Source organism: Electrona antarctica, assembly GCF_951216825.1.
Source record: "Electrona antarctica genome assembly, chromosome: 17".
Taxonomy (NCBI): domain Eukaryota; kingdom Metazoa; phylum Chordata; class Actinopteri; order Myctophiformes; family Myctophidae; genus Electrona; species Electrona antarctica.
Genome location: NC_136798.1, coordinates 46,588,613 through 46,606,204, shown reverse-complemented (window position 1 = coordinate 46,606,204; position 17,592 = coordinate 46,588,613). Strand labels below are relative to the sequence as shown.

At 40.5% G+C, this 17,592-nt stretch overlaps 1 protein-coding gene across 1 annotated transcript in view; it reads right to left on the bottom strand.

The window, feature by feature from the left end:
* Nucleotides 1–17,592, bottom strand: part of vipas39 (VPS33B interacting protein, apical-basolateral polarity regulator, spe-39 homolog) — a 34,163-nt gene that overhangs the window by 2,363 nt on the left and 14,208 nt on the right. The window contains exons 11-18 of the mRNA XM_079526170.1: nt 17,234–17,261; nt 15,210–15,283; nt 13,284–13,359; nt 13,051–13,185; nt 5,293–5,334; nt 4,574–4,750; nt 3,296–3,385; nt 3,005–3,109 (exon numbers count right to left, since the gene is read on the bottom strand). Of these exons, the coding sequence (XP_079382296.1) occupies nt 3,005–3,109; nt 3,296–3,385; nt 4,574–4,750; nt 5,293–5,334; nt 13,051–13,185; nt 13,284–13,359; nt 15,210–15,283; nt 17,234–17,261 (727 nt within the window). The remainder of the gene's footprint in view (nt 1–3,004; nt 3,110–3,295; nt 3,386–4,573; nt 4,751–5,292; nt 5,335–13,050; nt 13,186–13,283; nt 13,360–15,209; nt 15,284–17,233; nt 17,262–17,592) is intronic.

Below are 17,592 nucleotides of genomic sequence, written 5' to 3'. Positions count from 1 at the left end.
TCATGTTAACAGAGGTAATTTAAGAAGTCTACAACTTTTGTTTTCTCAAGGTAAGGTTTGTTCTATCTGTTCGAGCTGATTTACCATATTGTTTGCTTCATAATAATATTGGTCTGTCACATTTTTACATTAGAAAATGTACTTAGATTCTCCAGAGAAAAAAACGTGTAAATGCTCATGTTAAAGTCACCACTATTTACCGGAAGTGGGCGTGAAAAACGGGCTGTGAGATAGGCCTATTGAAAGGACGGTATACTCAGGGCTGCACACAACTTTTTTGGTCTAGTACTCAGAGGAGCACCTGGAGAAGTTACTTGGTACTCCAAAATGCGGCGACCCGTCTCGCCGGATGAATAAAAGAGGGATGCATGAATAACTTATAGAAAAACTATATTTATTGGATAGGTGGGGACTGGTGGGTATTTCAACTCTAGATTCATACCATTATAAAACAAAATCTAGAGTTGGAAATTGCAGCTAGGTCCATGTGTGGTCCAGCCCTAAATGCACAACTTAATACTTCCTAAGGATAATATGAGCATCAAAGCAATATTTAGGTACTATATAATATATATATATATATTTAAATAGCCGATCTACTAGCTCACAACGTGTTGCGGAGGCGACACGTTGTGAGCTTGCAGATCAGCTATTTGTTTAACATACACGTCGTACGGCGAAGCATACGTCAGGCTTCCCTTTAGTTTTTACCGAGGCAACGTACAGTCACTCAGACAGTTAGACACACATGGCTCCTCGGTGCAAAAATAAACAGTGTACTACCCGACTTTACGATAATAAGGGACAGTATGTCGGGATACGGTGTTGTCATGTTGATAAGCTTCATGTTGTGCAGGCTGCAGCAGCAGTGCCAGTCCGCAATGCTTTGCACTCTTCCCAGTTCCCACTGTCGGAACTAAAACCTGTACCCGTAAAAAGTCAGTGGCCTGTGCCTATAAGCCAGACCGAATCACGACAGTGTGATTTGAGTCTGGCTTATTAGCCAGGCTACGGTGCCTAGGCTGTGAGAGACGGCATCGCACACGAGCAACTTGCTCCAGCACCCGGAAAACAAACATGAGCACAGCGGCGAATGGGAAGAGTGCAAAGCATCCAAAGCATCCCCTTTTACAACTTTTACTTTTTAGTTTGCTCCACATCTGAAACGGAGAAGCCGAACCATTTGTGTCAGGATTTCTCAGTAGTAAACTCCTGTCAACCGAACCGCCCTCCTCCCAGCAGCGAGCAGCATGGAAATGGATCGTCCCTCGTTTGAGTAAGGACGCGCTGTGATTGGCCACAATGGCCAGTGCACTTGTGCAAGACGTACTTTGATTGGCAGTCGGTGGGAAATGCTCTCGCTACAGATTTTACTAGTATTCTGGCCATAATAATCATTCTAGGCGGCCCCAGCAGGCGGTACGCAGAAGCGCTTCCCGGCGATTGATTGACAGCGCAGAATTTATTTTGACGACGCATGCGCACTGGCGTACCGCCTGTGTGCAGCCCTGGGTATACTTCGTCCTGGGCGATTGGAGTGTTAACACCTAGATCGCCCAGCGTCATTTGGAACCATTAAATCAGTACACCCAGCGATTTGCAGCTTCAGAGCCCATTTCAAGGTGACACAGACGCCATCTTGGTTTGTGCTAAATATAATAGCATGTAGCCAAAAGACCCCCAGAGGATTGACAGCCACCGGAGGTATGATTACTTCTAACGCGACAAGCGACGGGACTGCGATGGGCCGTCAAAAACAATCTTTTGTTAGAATTGGAATTATTCACGTTTTACAGCGCAAATAACATGCATTTTAAAATCATATTGTCTATGTCCCTCAAAGTTATTTCTAATGGTTTGAGCCTCAATCACCACTCTGATATAACCAGGCCTTGTAGTTTCTTTCTGGACTTTGAAAGCAGTTTTAGCTGCAGTACCACAATGTCCTGAGGTGGTGGGGGTGCTGATATGCAGATTATTTAATATTTGAGTCATTATAATACTGATGATTAAACCAGGCTTGTTTCCATTCCATGCCAGCTTGGAAAATCAACAATGGTAGACATTGTAAACAAAGTGGAAATGCAAATTTGGAACTGAAGACTGAAGAAGAGGAGGAATTATACAAAGTAGGGTGACATTGATGACATCACGATGAGGCCAAAATCAATTGAGCTGTTCCTGAGAGCAATTTCCATTAAAACACCCATATGATATGAAAGCTTGATTGTTCAAAATTGGTTATTTGTGGGGATAGAAAACACATATGGGAGCCCCAAAAACACAAAATAAATTGAAAAAGTTCAATTTTATGTTATAGGTCCTTTAAGATTTTTGATCCCATCCGTTAAAATGGAGGGGGACCACTTTGGATGACGGACTAGCTGGAAATGACATCAAATGTTGCCCAACAGACACTCCTAGACTATGAAACGATTAATGTTCCGTCTTTTGATTCATCTCCCTCCTGGTCGACAGGCGTAATTATTTGATAGGGCGGAGACCTCCGACTAGGGCGATAAGAGTGTTAACATATCGGATCCAAATATTGTACCGTATTTATGTGGCCGAATATAAGACGACTCTTGATTATAAGACGACCCCCCATTTTTCCAAGACTCATTTGTGGATAGAAGAACATTGAATGTCAAATAAGTCTAGTCCCCGATTATAATACAACACAGTTTTTTTTTTGTTGGGATATTTTCATTAGAAGAAAAAAATATTCTTACTGTATATTCAGCACAATAGGGTACTTTCACTCCACTACATTTATTTGAGAACTTTAGTTACTGTAGTTACTCGTAGATTTGCATTATTATAAAATAATACAATAAAAATAAAACAGACAGATCTACAAGCTCACAATGTGTCGCACCGTGACGCGTTGTGAGACTGTAGTCTTGCATGGTTAGAGAGAAGTTCTAATATATCTTATATTTGTGTCTGTGAGTGTGTGTGTGTGTGTTATTATTGATCATAGTATGAATCCTATCAGTCTTACAGGGTTAGAGATCAGCTCCTCTATCTTGCGGTCCTCCATAGACCCTCGCTCCACCTTGCAGCGGTATCCTAGCAACAGCTGGCGGTCCTTCAGGTCCCTGTAGGTCTGATCACACCACACGCACGCACGCACGCACGCACGCACGCACGCACGCACGCACGCACGCACACGTCAATCAATCATTAATCAATTTATCAAATAATCAATCAGTCAATCAATCAGATTAAACACAGGCAGGCACATAAGAGACAGACAGACAGACAGACAGACAGACAGACAGACAGGTCTTACATTAATGATGAGGTCATGACATTTGTATTTCAGTGCCAGATTGATCCTCAGCTCCGGCTCGTCAACCAGGGCAACATAGTCCTGTAGGACCTGACACACACACACACACACCACACGCGCACACACACGCACACGCACACACACAAACACACTTAAGGTGGTTGCACACTGGACGCGTTTTTCGGAAAACCGATGGAGAAACGCCTCTAAAAATCCGAAAATCGCACTCGATGTGTGGGGACCTTAACTCTGTCTTTTGTCTGCACTATAGACAGCTTTTATTTTGTGTGGACTTTGTGTGTGTGTGTGTGTGTGTGTATGTGTGTGTGTATGAATGTGTGTGTGTGTGTGTGTGTGTGCTTTTTTTGGCAGCAAATTTCTATTTTAGTTTAGTCATAGTCTTTGGAATGAAACTTCGTTTTTAGGGTCTGGGTTGGGCCTAAAATGTATGCTAATTAGCTGGGCCCTAACCAGTTAGGGCCCAGCTAATTAGCATACAGTTTCCAGGCCCCTCAAGAACACTTAAGGCCTATTCATAGTCCAGTTTTCGGTGAAGAGGTGCATGACCACGTAAAAGTACAACATGACGTCAGGTCGCGGTGGTCACCGCTCACACAAGTTGACACAACACATCAGTGTGGTTTTTGGCGGTACATTTTGATTTTAGTTTTAGTCGTAGTCTCTTGAATAGTTCACATTTTAGTCACCTGGAATGTGTTAGTGTTAGTCTAGTTTTAGTCGACTAAATGTCATAAGATTTTAGTCGACTAAATCTACAGTTGATTTAGTCGACTACAATGTATTTTGGCGGGTCTTGATGCCGTCGTAATGACAATCTTTACACTTGCTGAAAATAGCCGATCTACAAGCTCATAACGTGTCGCAGCGTGGCGCGTTGTGAGCTTGTAGGTCGGCTATTTTCAGCATGTAACCAAGTGTAAAATGACTTATACTGGATCTCTTGTCCACTAGGCCCTTCCTAACATTTTAGTCTAGTTTCTATCTGTTGACGAAATTGTCAATACATTTAGCTTAGTTTTAGTCATAATAGCTTCGTTTTCATGTAGTTTACGTTAGTGGAAAAAGGTAGTCGACGAACAAGTCTTAGTTTTAGTCGACAAACCCCCCCCCCCCCCCCCTTTTTTTTTTCTTCTTATCAACTAGTCAACTAGTACCAACAAGGTCGACTAGTGGATTTACTAGTCGACTAGTTGCTTAATGCCCTAGTGTGTGTGTGTGTGTGTGTGTGTCTGTGTGTGTGCGTGTGCATGTGCGTACCATCACAGGAGCGTTGTTCTTGGACAGTATGTCCACCACTCTGTTGAAGCCAACAGGAGAGCGCTTCTTGCTGACCCCCAGCCAGTTCCTGCTGGCGAACAGAGCGTCCACATCCAGCCATGCCTTCTGCTTGGCCCTCGCCGCCAGCGCTGTCACCAGGTGCTGCTTGTCACTGAGCTGCAAAGGTTACAATCATTTTAGAATTTTTCATTATATATATATATATATATATTTTTTTTTGTATTGTTTTTTTTTGTATATTCTTTTTTTTAATTAAGTTAGTTTTAACAATTTAATTTTTTTAATTTTTTTCTTACTTTCTTACCTTTAGTTTAGTTTTTTATTAGGTTTAGGTTATATTCATATAACGGAATATACGGAATTCACAAAGGTCAGAGTAAGTAGGCCTATTAAAAACTCAACAAAATATACTATTTAAAAGAATATACAGTATATATTCAGTTACTGTCGGTAATGATCAAAACTAAAGGCATTTTGGCTTGTTTTATTTGGTTGTGTAAACACACAATACAGTTTCAGTTAGTTAGCGTATTGTTTTTTTTTATAGTTTTTGTTTATTTCAGTTAACAAAAATGTTTTTTTCTTTTCTTTTTTTGGTCTCAATTTTAGTTTTCGTGAACTATAAAACCCCGTTAATTTCCAGGAGTACTGGAGACAGTTTGAGAACCACCAACAAAAAGTTAACGTGCGTTTCTCACCCTGAATGTTTTCCGGATGTTGGCCGGACTACTGTATGTTCCCTGGACAGACAGACAGACAGACAGACAGACAGACAGACAGACAGACAGAATATCGGTCAATACGCCATCAAACACCAATCGATACATTTCGTTGAGTTATACTGCATCTGAATGCAGAAATATGTAAAAACATGAATACACCACCTTTGTTAAATGGATTAGAGTATATTTAAATCATATTTCATAAGTCCATCAAATTGTAAGAAAGGCTATTAAAAGGCGTGGTGTGGGAGAAAAAGCTCGACATTAAACAATAAGTTAAGGGCTTGATTTAAGTTGTTGCACAATACTAATGGCAATTAATGATATCAAGCCAAAGCTTAACCCATTCTGGACGGGAACCCCTTTTGGTGTTTTAAGTATTATGTTATACTTTAGCTGTTGAAAAATAGCAGATCTACAAGCTCGTACGCGAACGTTTTTAACTCAAATCTTTGCTTCTGGGGGGGTCGCTGGAACTACATATTTTCAGATGGAGGTCGGCGGCCAATATTTTTGGGAGTCCTTGACATGAAAATGTTTGAGAACCACTGTCATAGAAAGTTTAGAAACATAGGTTTTTCAGAAGACTGTCAGGATTTAGACTTTTCGACGTCAGGCCTAAATGTGCGAGTAGTCCAGAGCTGGAAAAAAGGCAGAAAACCAGCGATCTCTTTCCGTCCCACGGCTCCCCTTACGTCAGACTCTATAGTGGTAGATACCAGCGTTGTTTTTGACTGCAAATTTCTATTTCAGTTTTAGTCATAGTCTCTTGAATAGTTTATTTAGTTTTAGTCACATTTTAGTCACCTGGAATGTTTTAGTGTCTAGTCTAGTTTTAGTTGACTAAATGTCATAATATTTTAGTCAACTAAATCTACAGTTGATTTAGTCGACTAAAATGTATTCTGGCGGGCCTTGATGCCGTCGTAATGACGGATTTTACGCTTGCTGAAAATAGCCGATCTACAAGCTCGTAGATCTGCTATTTTCAGCATGAAACCAAGTGTAAAATGACTCATACTGGATCTCTTGTCCACTAGTCCCTTCCTAACATTTTACTCTAGTTTTTATCTGTTGACGAAATTGTAACATATTTAGTCTTAGGCGCGATTCATACTCCTATTTTAGAGCCGAATAAAAGTCGGTTCGGCTCTGTAGAGCCTACAATGTGCTGTCATTTGAGGTTCGGGGCGGGTACCGTCCTAAAGTCGGCTCTTCGGTGCTACTGAAAATTTATGACGAGCCGAAATCATTTCGGCACTACAGCGGTAAAATAGGAGTATGAATCGGCCCTTAGTTTTAGTCATCACAGCTTAGTTTAATAATTTAGTTTTCGTCAGTGGAAAAGGCAGTCGACGAATATTTTTCGTCTTTGTTTTAGTCGACGAAAACATCACTGGTAGAAAGCCCTTACGTCAGACTCCATAGTGGTAAAAACCTCTTACGTAAGACTCTCTATAGTGGTAAAAACCTCTTACGTCAGACTCCATAGTGGTAAAAACCTCTTACGTAAGACTCTCTATAGTGGTAAAAACCTCTTACGTCAGACTGTATAGTGGAAAAACCTCTTACGTCAGACTCCATAGTGGTAAAAACCTCTTATGTCAGACTGTATAGTGGTAAAAACCTCTTACGTCAGACTCCATAGTGGTAAAAACCTCTTACGTCAGACTGTATAGTGGTAAAAACATCTTACGTCAGACTCTCTCTAGTGGTAAAAACATCTTACGTCAGACTGTATAGTGGTAAAAACCTCTTACGTCAGGCTCTCTATAGTGGTAAAAACATCTTACGTCAGACTGTTTAGTGGTAAAAAACCTCTTACGTCAGGCTCTCTATAGTGGTAAAAACCTCTTACGTCAGACTCTCTATAGTGGTAAAAACCTCTTACGTCAGGCTCTCTATAGTGGTAAAAACCTCTTACGTCAGACTCTCCATAGTGGTAAAAACCTCTTACGTCAGACTCTCTATAGTGGTAAAAACCTCTTACGTCAGACTCTCTATAGTGGTAAAAACCTCTTACGTCAGACTGTATAGTGGTAAAAACCTCTTACGTCAGACTGTATAGTGGTAAAAACCTCTTACGTCAGGCTCTCTATAGTGGTAAAAACATCTTACGTCAGACTGTTTAGTGGTAAAAAACCTCTTACGTCAGGCTCTCTATAGTGGTAAAAACCTCTTACGTCAGACTCTCTATAGTGGTAAAAACCTCTTACGTCAGACTCTCCATAGTGGTAAAAACCTCTTACGTCAGACTCTCTATAGTGGTAAAAACCTCTTACGTCAGACTCTCCATAGTGGTAAAAACCTCTTACGTCAGACTCTCCATAGTGGTAAAAACCTCTTATGTCAGACTCTATAGTGGTAAAAACCTCTTACGTCAGACTCCATAGTGGTAAAAACCTCTTACGTCAGACTGTATAGTGGTAAAAACATCTTACGTCAGACTCTCTCTAGTGGTAAAAACATCTTACGTCAGACTGTATAGTGGTAAAAACCTCTTACGTCAGGCTCTCTATAGTGGTAAAAACATCTTACGTCAGACTCTCCATAGTGGTAAAAACCTCTTACGTCAGGCTCTCTATAGTGGTAAAAACCTCTTACGTCAGACTCTCTATAGTGGTAAAAACATCTTACGTCAGACTGTTTAGTGGTAAAAAACCTCTTACGTCAGGCTCTCTATAGTGGTAAAAACCTCTTACGTCAGACTCTCCATAGTGGTAAAAACCTCTTACGTCAGACTCTCTATAGTGGTAAAAACCTCTTACGTCAGACTGTATAGTGGTAAAAACCTCTTACGTCAGACTCTCCATAGTGGTAAAAACCTCTTACGTCAGACTCTCTATAGTGGTAAAAACCTCTTACGTCAGACTGTATAGTGGTAAAAACCTCTTACGTCAGACTCTCTATAGTGGTAAAAACCTCTTACGTCAGACTCTCTATAGTGGTAAAAACCTCTTACGTCAGACTCTCTATAGTGGTAAAACCTCTTACGTCAGACTCTCTATAGTGGTAAAAACCTCTTACGTCAGACTCTCTATAGTGGTAAAAACCTCTTACGTCAGACTCTCTATAGTGGTAAAAACCTCTTACGTCAGACTCCATAGTGGTAAAAACCTCTTACGTCAGACTCTCTATAGTGGTAAAAACCTCTTACGTCAGACTCTCTATAGTGGTAAAAACCTCTTACGTCAGACTCCATAGTGGTAAAAACCTCTTACGTCAGACTCTCTATAGTGGTAAAAACCTCTTACGTCAGACTCTCTATAGTGGTAAAAACCTCTTACGTCAGACTGTATAGTGGTAAAAACCTCTTACGTCAGACTCCATAGTGGTAAAAACCTCTTACGTCAGGCTCTCTATAGTGGTAAAAACCTCTTACGTCAGACTGTATAGTGGTAAAAACCTCTTACGTCAGACTGTATAGTGGTAAAAACCCCTTACGTCAGGCTCTCTATAGTGGTAAAAACCTCTTACGTCAGACTGTATAGTGGTAAAAACCTCTTACGTCAGACTGTATAGTGGTAAAAACCTCTTACGTCAGACTGTATAGTAGTAAAAACCTCTTACGTCAGACTCTCTATAGTGGTAAAAACCTCTTACGTCAGACTGTATAGTGGTAAAAACCTCTTACGTCAGACTCTCTATAGTGGTAAAAACCTCTTACGTCAGACTCTATAGTGGTAAAAACCTCTTACGTCAGACTGTATAGTGGAAAAACCTCTTACGTCAGACTGTATAGTGGAAAAACCTCTTACGTCAGACTGTATAGTGGTAAAAACCTCTTACGTCAGACTGTATAGTGGAAAAACCTCTTACGTCAGACTGTATAGTGGTAAAAACCTCTTATGTCAGACTGTATAGTGGTAAAAACCTCTTACGTCAGACTCCATAGTGGTAAAAACCTCTTACGTCAGACTGTATAGTGGTAAAAACATCTTACGTCAGACTCTCTCTAGTGGTAAAAACATCTTACGTCAGACTGTATAGTGGTAAAAACCTCTTACGTCAGGCTCTCTATAGTGGTAAAAACATCTTACGTCAGACTGTTTAGTGGTAAAAAACCTCTTACGTCAGGCTCTCTATAGTGGTAAAAACCTCTTACGTCAGACTCTCTATAGTGGTAAAAACCTCTTACGTCAGACTCTCCATAGTGGTAAAAACCTCTTACGTCAGACTCTCCATAGTGGTAAAAACCTCTTACGTCAGACTCTCCATAGTGGTAAAAACCTCTTACGTCAGACTCTCTATAGTGGTAAAAACCTCTTACGTCAGACTCTCTATAGTGGTAAAAACCTCTTACGTCAGACTCTCTATAGTGGTAAAAACCTCTTACGTCAGACTCTCTATAGTGGTAAAAACCTCTTACGTCAGACTCTCCATAGTGGTAAAAACCTCTTACGTCAGACTCTCTATAGTGGTAAAAACCTCTTACGTCAGACTGTATAGTGGTAAAAACCTCTTACGTCAGACTCTCCATAGTGGTAAAAACCTCTTACGTCAGACTCTCTATAGTGGTAAAAACCTCTTACGTCAGACTCTCTATAGTGGTAAAAACCTCTTACGTCAGACTCTCTATAGTGGTAAAAACCTCTTACGTCAGACTCTCCATAGTGGTAAAAACCTCTTACGTCAGACTCTCTATAGTGGTAAAAACCTCTTACGTCAGACTCTCCATAGTGGTAAAAACCTCTTACGTCAGACTCTCTATAGTGGTAAAAACCTCTTACGTCAGACTCTCTATAGTGGTAAAAACCTCTTACGTCAGACTCTCCATAGTGGTAAAAACCTCTTACGTCAGACTGTATAGTGGTAAAAACCTCTTACGTCAGACTGTATAGTGGAAAAACCTCTTACGTCAGACTGTATAGTGGAAAAACCTCTTACGTCAGACTGTATAGTGGAAAAACCTCTTACGTCAGACTGTATAGTGGAAAAACCTCTTACGTCAGACTCCATAGTGGTAAAAACCTCTTATGTCAGACTGTATAGTGGTAAAAACCTCTTACGTCAGACTCCATAGTGGTAAAAACCTCTTACGTCAGACTGTATAGTGGTAAAAACATCTTACGTCAGACTCTCTCTAGTGGTAAAAACATCTTACGTCAGACTGTATAGTGGTAAAAACCTCTTACGTCAGGCTCTCTATAGTGGTAAAAACATCTTACGTCAGACTGTTTAGTGGTAAAAAACCTCTTACGTCAGGCTCTCTATAGTGGTAAAAACCTCTTACGTCAGACTCTCTATAGTGGTAAAAACCTCTTACGTCAGACTCTCCATAGTGGTAAAAACCTCTTACGTCAGACTCTCTATAGTGGTAAAAACCTCTTACGTCAGACTGTATAGTGGTAAAAACCTCTTACGTCAGACTGTATAGTGGTAAAAACCTCTTACGTCAGACTCTCTATAGTGGTAAAAACCTCTTACGTCAGACTCTCTATAGTGGTAAAAACCTCTTACGTCAGACTGTATAGTGGTAAAAACCTCTTACGTCAGACTCTCTATAGTGGTAAAAACCTCTTACGTCAGACTCTCTATAGTGGTAAAAACCTCTTACGTCAGACTGTATAGTAGTAAAAACCTCTTACGTCAGACTCTCTATAGTGGTAAAAACCTCTTACGTCAGACTCCATAGTGGTAAAAACCTCTTACGTCAGGCTCTCTATAGTGGTAAAAACCTCTTACGTCAGACTGTATAGTGGTAAAAACCTCTTACGTCAGACTGTATAGTGGTAAAAACCCCTTACGTCAGGCTCTCTATAGTGGTAAAAACCTCTTACGTCAGACTGTATAGTGGTAAAAACCTCTTACGTCAGACTGTATAGTGGTAAAAACCCCTTACGTCAGACTGTATAGTGGTAAAAACCTCTTACGTCAGACTGTATAGTGGTAAAAACCTCTAACGTCAGACTCTCTATAGTGGTAAAAACCTCTTACGTCAGACTCTCTATAGTGGTAAAAACCTCTTACGTCAGACTCTCTATAGTGGTAAAAACCTCTTACGTCAGACTCTCTATAGTGGTAAAAACCTCTTACGTCAGACTGTATAGTAGTAAAAACCTCTTACGTCAGACTCTCTATAGTGGTAAAAACCTCTTACGTCAGACTGTATAGTGGTAAAAACCTCTTACGTCAGACTCTCTATAGTGGTAAAAACCTCTTACGTCAGACTCTCCATAGTGGTAAAAACCTCTTACGTCAGACTCTCTATAGTGGTAAAAACCTCTTACGTCAGACTGTATAGTGGTAAAAACCTCTTACGTCAGACTGTATAGTGGTAAAAACCTCTTACGTCAGACTCTCTATAGTGGTAAAAACCTCTTACGTCAGACTCTCTATAGTGGTAAAAACCTCTTACGTCAGACTGTATAGTGGTAAAAACCTCTTACGTCAGACTCTCTATAGTGGTAAAAACCTCTTACGTCAGACTCTATAGTGGTAAAAACCTCTTACGTCAGACTCCATAGTGGTAAAAACCTCTTACGTCAGACTCTCTATAGTGGTAAAAACCTCTTACGTCAGACTGTATAGTAGTAAAAACCTCTTACGTCAGACTCTCTATAGTGGTAAAAACCTCTTACGTCAGACTCCATAGTGGTAAAAACCTCTTACGTCAGGCTCTCTATAGTGGTAAAAACCTCTTACGTCAGACTGTATAGTGGTAAAAACCTCTTACGTCAGACTGTATAGTGGTAAAAACCCCTTACGTCAGGCTCTCTATAGTGGTAAAAACCTCTTACGTCAGACTGTATAGTGGTAAAAACCTCTTACGTCAGACTGTATAGTGGTAAAAACCCCTTACGTCAGACTGTATAGTGGTAAAAAACCTCTTACGTCAGACTGTATAGTGGTAAAAACCTCTTACGTCAGACTCTCTATAGTGGTAAAAACCTCTTACGTCAGACTCTCTATAGTGGTAAAAACCTCTTACGTCAGACTCTCTATAGTGGTAAAAACCTCTTACGTCAGACTCTCTATAGTGGTAAAAACCTCTTACGTCAGACTGTATAGTAGTAAAAACCTCTTACGTCAGACTCTCTATAGTGGTAAAAACCTCTTACGTCAGACTGTATAGTGGTAAAAACCTCTTACGTCAGACTCTCTATAGTGGTAAAAACCTCTTACGTCAGACTCTCTATAGTGGTAAAAACCTCTTACGTCAGACTGTATAGTGGTAAAAACCTCTTACGTCAGACTGTATAGTGGTAAAAACCTCTTACGTCAGACTCTCTATAGTGGTAAAAACCTCTTACGTCAGACTCTCTATAGTGGTAAAAACCTCTTACGTCAGACTCTCTCTAGTGGTAAAAACCTCTTACGTCAGACTGTATAGTGGTAAAAACCTCTTACGTCAGACTCTCTATAGTGGTAAAAACCTCTTACGTCAGACTCTCTATAGTGGTAAAAACCTCTTACGTCAGACTCTATAGTGGTAAAAACCTCTTACGTCAGACTGTATAGTGGTAAAAACCTCTTACGTCAGACTCTCCATAGTGGTAGAAACCTCTTACGTCAGACTGTATAGTGGTAAAAACCTCTTACGTCAGACTGTATAGTGGTAAAAACCTCTTACGTCAGACTCTCTATAGTGGTAAAAACCTCTTATGTCAGACTGTATAGTGGTAAAAACCTCTTACGTCAGACTGTATAGTGGTAAACACCTCTTACGTCAGACTCTCCATAGTGGTAAAAACCTCTTACGTCAGACTCTCTATAGTGGTAAAAACCTCTTACGTCAGACTCTCCATAGTGGTAGAAACAGGAGTAGTAGAAGGTGGTGACGATGGGCATGTGGAGGATGGACGCCTTGCGGGGAAACTTCTTGAAGACGTCCGGGTGACCCTTGACCTCTGCCTGTTTATCGTTCGCCTGGCGGAAATAGAACGCACGCATTAGGACCCACCGACCGACCGACAGACAGACAGACAGACAGACAGACAGACAGAAAAACAGACAGACAGACAGACCTCTATAATAATCTGTCTCTCCAGCAGCGTGTAGTGGTCCTGGATGTGAACGGAATCTTCTGGAGAGAACGGCAGACTGAAAGACAGAAAGAAAGCCACGCACGCACGCATTAAATACTACACTACAGAATAGGCTTAATGACGCATGTATCGGTGTGTCCGTTTGTACACTCTCAGAGTTACGGACCCGTACGGGTCCATTTGGTTCCATTTGTACGCTCTCAGAGTTACAGACCCGTAAGTAGGGATGGAGCTCGTTAATTCTTATTGATAACAAGCACCTTATCGAGCCGGGTTCTTATCGAGCCCGTTATCGAGCATTTTCTATTATTTTGTGGAAAGACGGGAGACGATACATTCTGAACAGAACCAGTATCTTTTACTAGGGCCTTCAAATACAGTACTTTTCTAACAGACGGAAGGCAATTGACCTTTTTACCAATACAATAATATATAAGAAACTGTTAACTGGGTCATATGTGTACAGTCACTTTAACCCATTCAGGCCTGACGTCAAAAAAAAAAAAAAAAATGTTTTCTAAATCATGACAATTTTCGGAAAGATTTGAGGCACATTTTAACGATTTTTCAAAAATAGCAGACCTACAAGTTCATAGCGCGCCACTCGGTGGCGCGCTATGAACAATAGCTAAATTATAACATAATGTTTAAAACACCAAAAGGGGTTCCCGCCCAAAATGGATTAATGGTTAATGTGGTTAAACGCTAACGTGACATGGATGCGTTCCAGGTCTCAATGGATTAAAAGCATAATTTTGTTTACCCGGCCAGAGCTGGTTGGCAGGTATCAATACACTTTTAGACCGACATCTTTGTGCCAGCGTGCGTGATTACGTTTATTTCTTGATCGCCTCTTGTCTTGATTGTCGTCATGGGCCGCTAATACCGCTATATGCTCGATAACAAGGCTTGATAAGCCCACAGCTTATTGATAATGGGTACTCAATAGGCATGTAACGATATATCGTATATCGATTTATATCGATATTATATCCCGACGATATGTATCGATTTATTAAAAATGAATATCGATTGAAAAAAAAAAGAAAAAATCTTTTTTTCTTTTTTTAGGGGGGCTAGTGTGTGATATGAAATGTGAGCTGTAATCATATTCCATCATATTCACGTGCTTTTGGAGAGAAATTAGAGACTCCAATGCAGTCACTTTCAGTAGTAGAGGCCTGCAGAGGGGAGCTGTATGTGTCTGTGACACAGGTGATGGTCGTTATTGATGCTCATTAATACATCAAGGAAGGCAATTATGTTTCTGCACTGTCAAATAGGTCTACATCTATCCTAAGATGCCATCAAAGAAAATGTTAACTCGAGCTAGGTTTAAACATGAAAGCATGTTTACAGTTGTTGCACAGAAATTAAGTAATTTTACATGAAAAGTAATGCTACTTTTGCAATGTAGTTAAATAAAGATTGTGAAAAAAGCTTGGGGGGAAGATAAATATATAAATAATTTAAAAAAAAAAGTTTGGTCATTTGTCTGGAAAATAATTGTTTAAAATATCATGAAAAATCGTATCGTGAACCTCATATCGTGATACGTATTGTATCGTGAGTTGAGTGAATCGTTACATGCCTAGTACTCAATAAGCTTGTTATCAGATTTTTTCCGGGTATCGGTTATCGAGCTCCATCTCTACCCATAAAGGGTCCATTGTGGAACCTCCTCAAGGGTCCCTGGACCCCCACTCTGAGAAGAACCACAGGGATAGTGTTGTGTTGTGTATACAGACAGGACATGCCCACAATGAAACAAGCATTGACGTGAAAACAGGGCGGCCATAGCTGAATGGCCCCCCTGCTAAATTGGATATCTCTTTTGTTTTTGTCACATTCCTGACTGTGTGTGCGCGTGCGCGTGCGTGTGTGCGTGCGTGCGTGCGTGTTTACTTGAGGCAGCTCTTCAGGAAGTCTCTCCTCTTGTTCTCGTCCTTAATGCTGACATGTTCCTTGTACTGGAGCAGCTGCACGTTACCATGGAGACAGAGGCACAGGTGGCCAATCACAATGTCATTAGCCTGCCTAGATATGTCCCTACTCGATAAAAGAAATGGCAACTAAAAAAAAACAGTGAAGCAGCTTTCTTAATAAATATATACATCCCTCCAAGACCACTACGCTCTCAGGATGCTGGGAAACTCACAGTCACAACACACAATAAAATAACGGTTGGGGGCAGAGCTTTCACACATCGTGCCCCCTGTCTTTGGAACGCTCTCCCTCAGGATGTCAGAAATGCACATGCACTCCCTGGACATATTTAAGTCGAGGTTAAAAACACACCTTTTTTCTATGCACTACGGTTCCGCCTAGTTTTAATCTGTATGATTCATACAGCTATGCACATTTTACCATGTTTTACTATGTTTTTTGTATTGCTATGTATAGTCTCTTGAATAGTTTTCATTTAGTTTTAGTCACATTTTAGTCCCCTGGAACGTTTTAGTTTGTCTAGTTTTAGTCGACTAAATATCATGAGATTTTAGTCGGATATATTTAGTCTATAGTTTTAGTCATCATGTTTTTTTTATTGCTATGCTACTTGTGTCTATTTGTTTTTTTGATGTATTAATGCTGTAAAGTGCACAGAGACCCCCTGGGGTGATTTTGTACTATAAATAAAATAAACTGAAACTGAACTGAACTGCTTCTACGGGCCGACGGCGTGGAACAAACTCCCACTATACCTTCGACAGGCAGCCTCTGTAGACATTTTTAAAGCACAGCTCAAGACCCACTTCTACACAAGTCTTGTTGTTATTCAGGTCCTCACTGTAATGCCTTATTCACTGCTAATATTTTAACTTTTCTTGTTTTCTCTATTCCTCTGTAAAGCACTTTGAGCTGCCTTTCATGTCATGAAAGGTGCTACACAAATAGCTGTATTATTTATTATTAGTAGTATTAAGTTAAAGCTGCTATAAGCAATAATGTCAACATTGTATTTACCTTTTTTTCTTTCTTTTTTGATATTCAGACATGTTTTACCCATTCAATGGGTAAAACGCTCCCCCCAAAAAATCTAGTCTCTGTGACACATCTAGGGGCTGCAATCTGCATTCAAAGATGTTCCTAGAAGTTTGTCATTGGTCATTTGCTGATTCTGCTTCCTGATTGGTTAGTCATTGCGACCAATTGGTTAGTCATTCGACCAATGACAGAGCTTCTAGGAACATCATTGAATGCAGATTGCGGCCCCTAGGTGTCACAGAGAGTACTTTTTTTTTAGTTTTACTCATTGCTGGCTGTCTAAAAAAAAAAAGTCATTCAAATGTTGACATATTTTTGCTTATAGCAGCTTTAATGGCAGGGTAGCTCATAACAAGTCTACAGTGGATTTTTATGAAACAAACACCTTGCAGATAGAAAGAGGATAGTTCAAGCATTTCGTTCAGCTGCAATGTTGGTGAGGTGGATGCCATTAAATGCAATCAGATAGGACCTTTCCTGTTTGATGGATGGGCTGTCAATGGGAAATTGCGGCTAGTTGTAGTTACCAGCCTGCCATTAACTTAATTACTTTTCCCCCCAAAATGAGTTAATAGCACAGGCAGACTCTTCACATACTCTGAAATAAGTGTCAGAGCTGAAATCGACATGTAAATATGAAATACATGCTTAAACATGTAGCTAGGTGTAAATGCTAGAGTCCACAGAAGTGAACCTTTCAAGCCTGTTTTCTCAACTCGCTGTTTTCTGCAAGACATTACTCTATAAGCCATATCTCCAACACCGGTGGGTCAAACTGAACAACCAATATGTCAATTTGAAGCTATGATTCCCTGCTTTCATATGACGTTAACATTTTTTTTTTTAAATGGCAGTCCCTCAGTCAAATTTGGTCACATATGGTCTATTAACAACAACCAAGTGGTTTGATGTTAAAGTGTGAATGTTCATGGTTACATACATACCGCCACGTCTTCCGTCCTCCCCAGAGACCTGCGCACACACACACACACACACACACACACACATTTTTGCCTGGATCAACTACAGGTCTTCTCAAGGTCTGCTCATGAGGGGCGCGACAACGCAAGCGTAAAAAGAAAAAACAATAGCTCAACACGGGCGTGTGCACGGAACGAGCATTTTCACGGGACCGCGCTCGCGTAAATACGCTTGCGTTGTGGTCGCCCCTCGACTTCGATTTTAGTTTTAGTGTATAGTCTCTTGAATAGTTTTCATTTAGTTTTAGTCACATTTTAGTCCCCTGGAACGTTTTAGTTTGTCTAGTTTTAGTCGACTAAATATCATGAGATTTTAGTCGGAT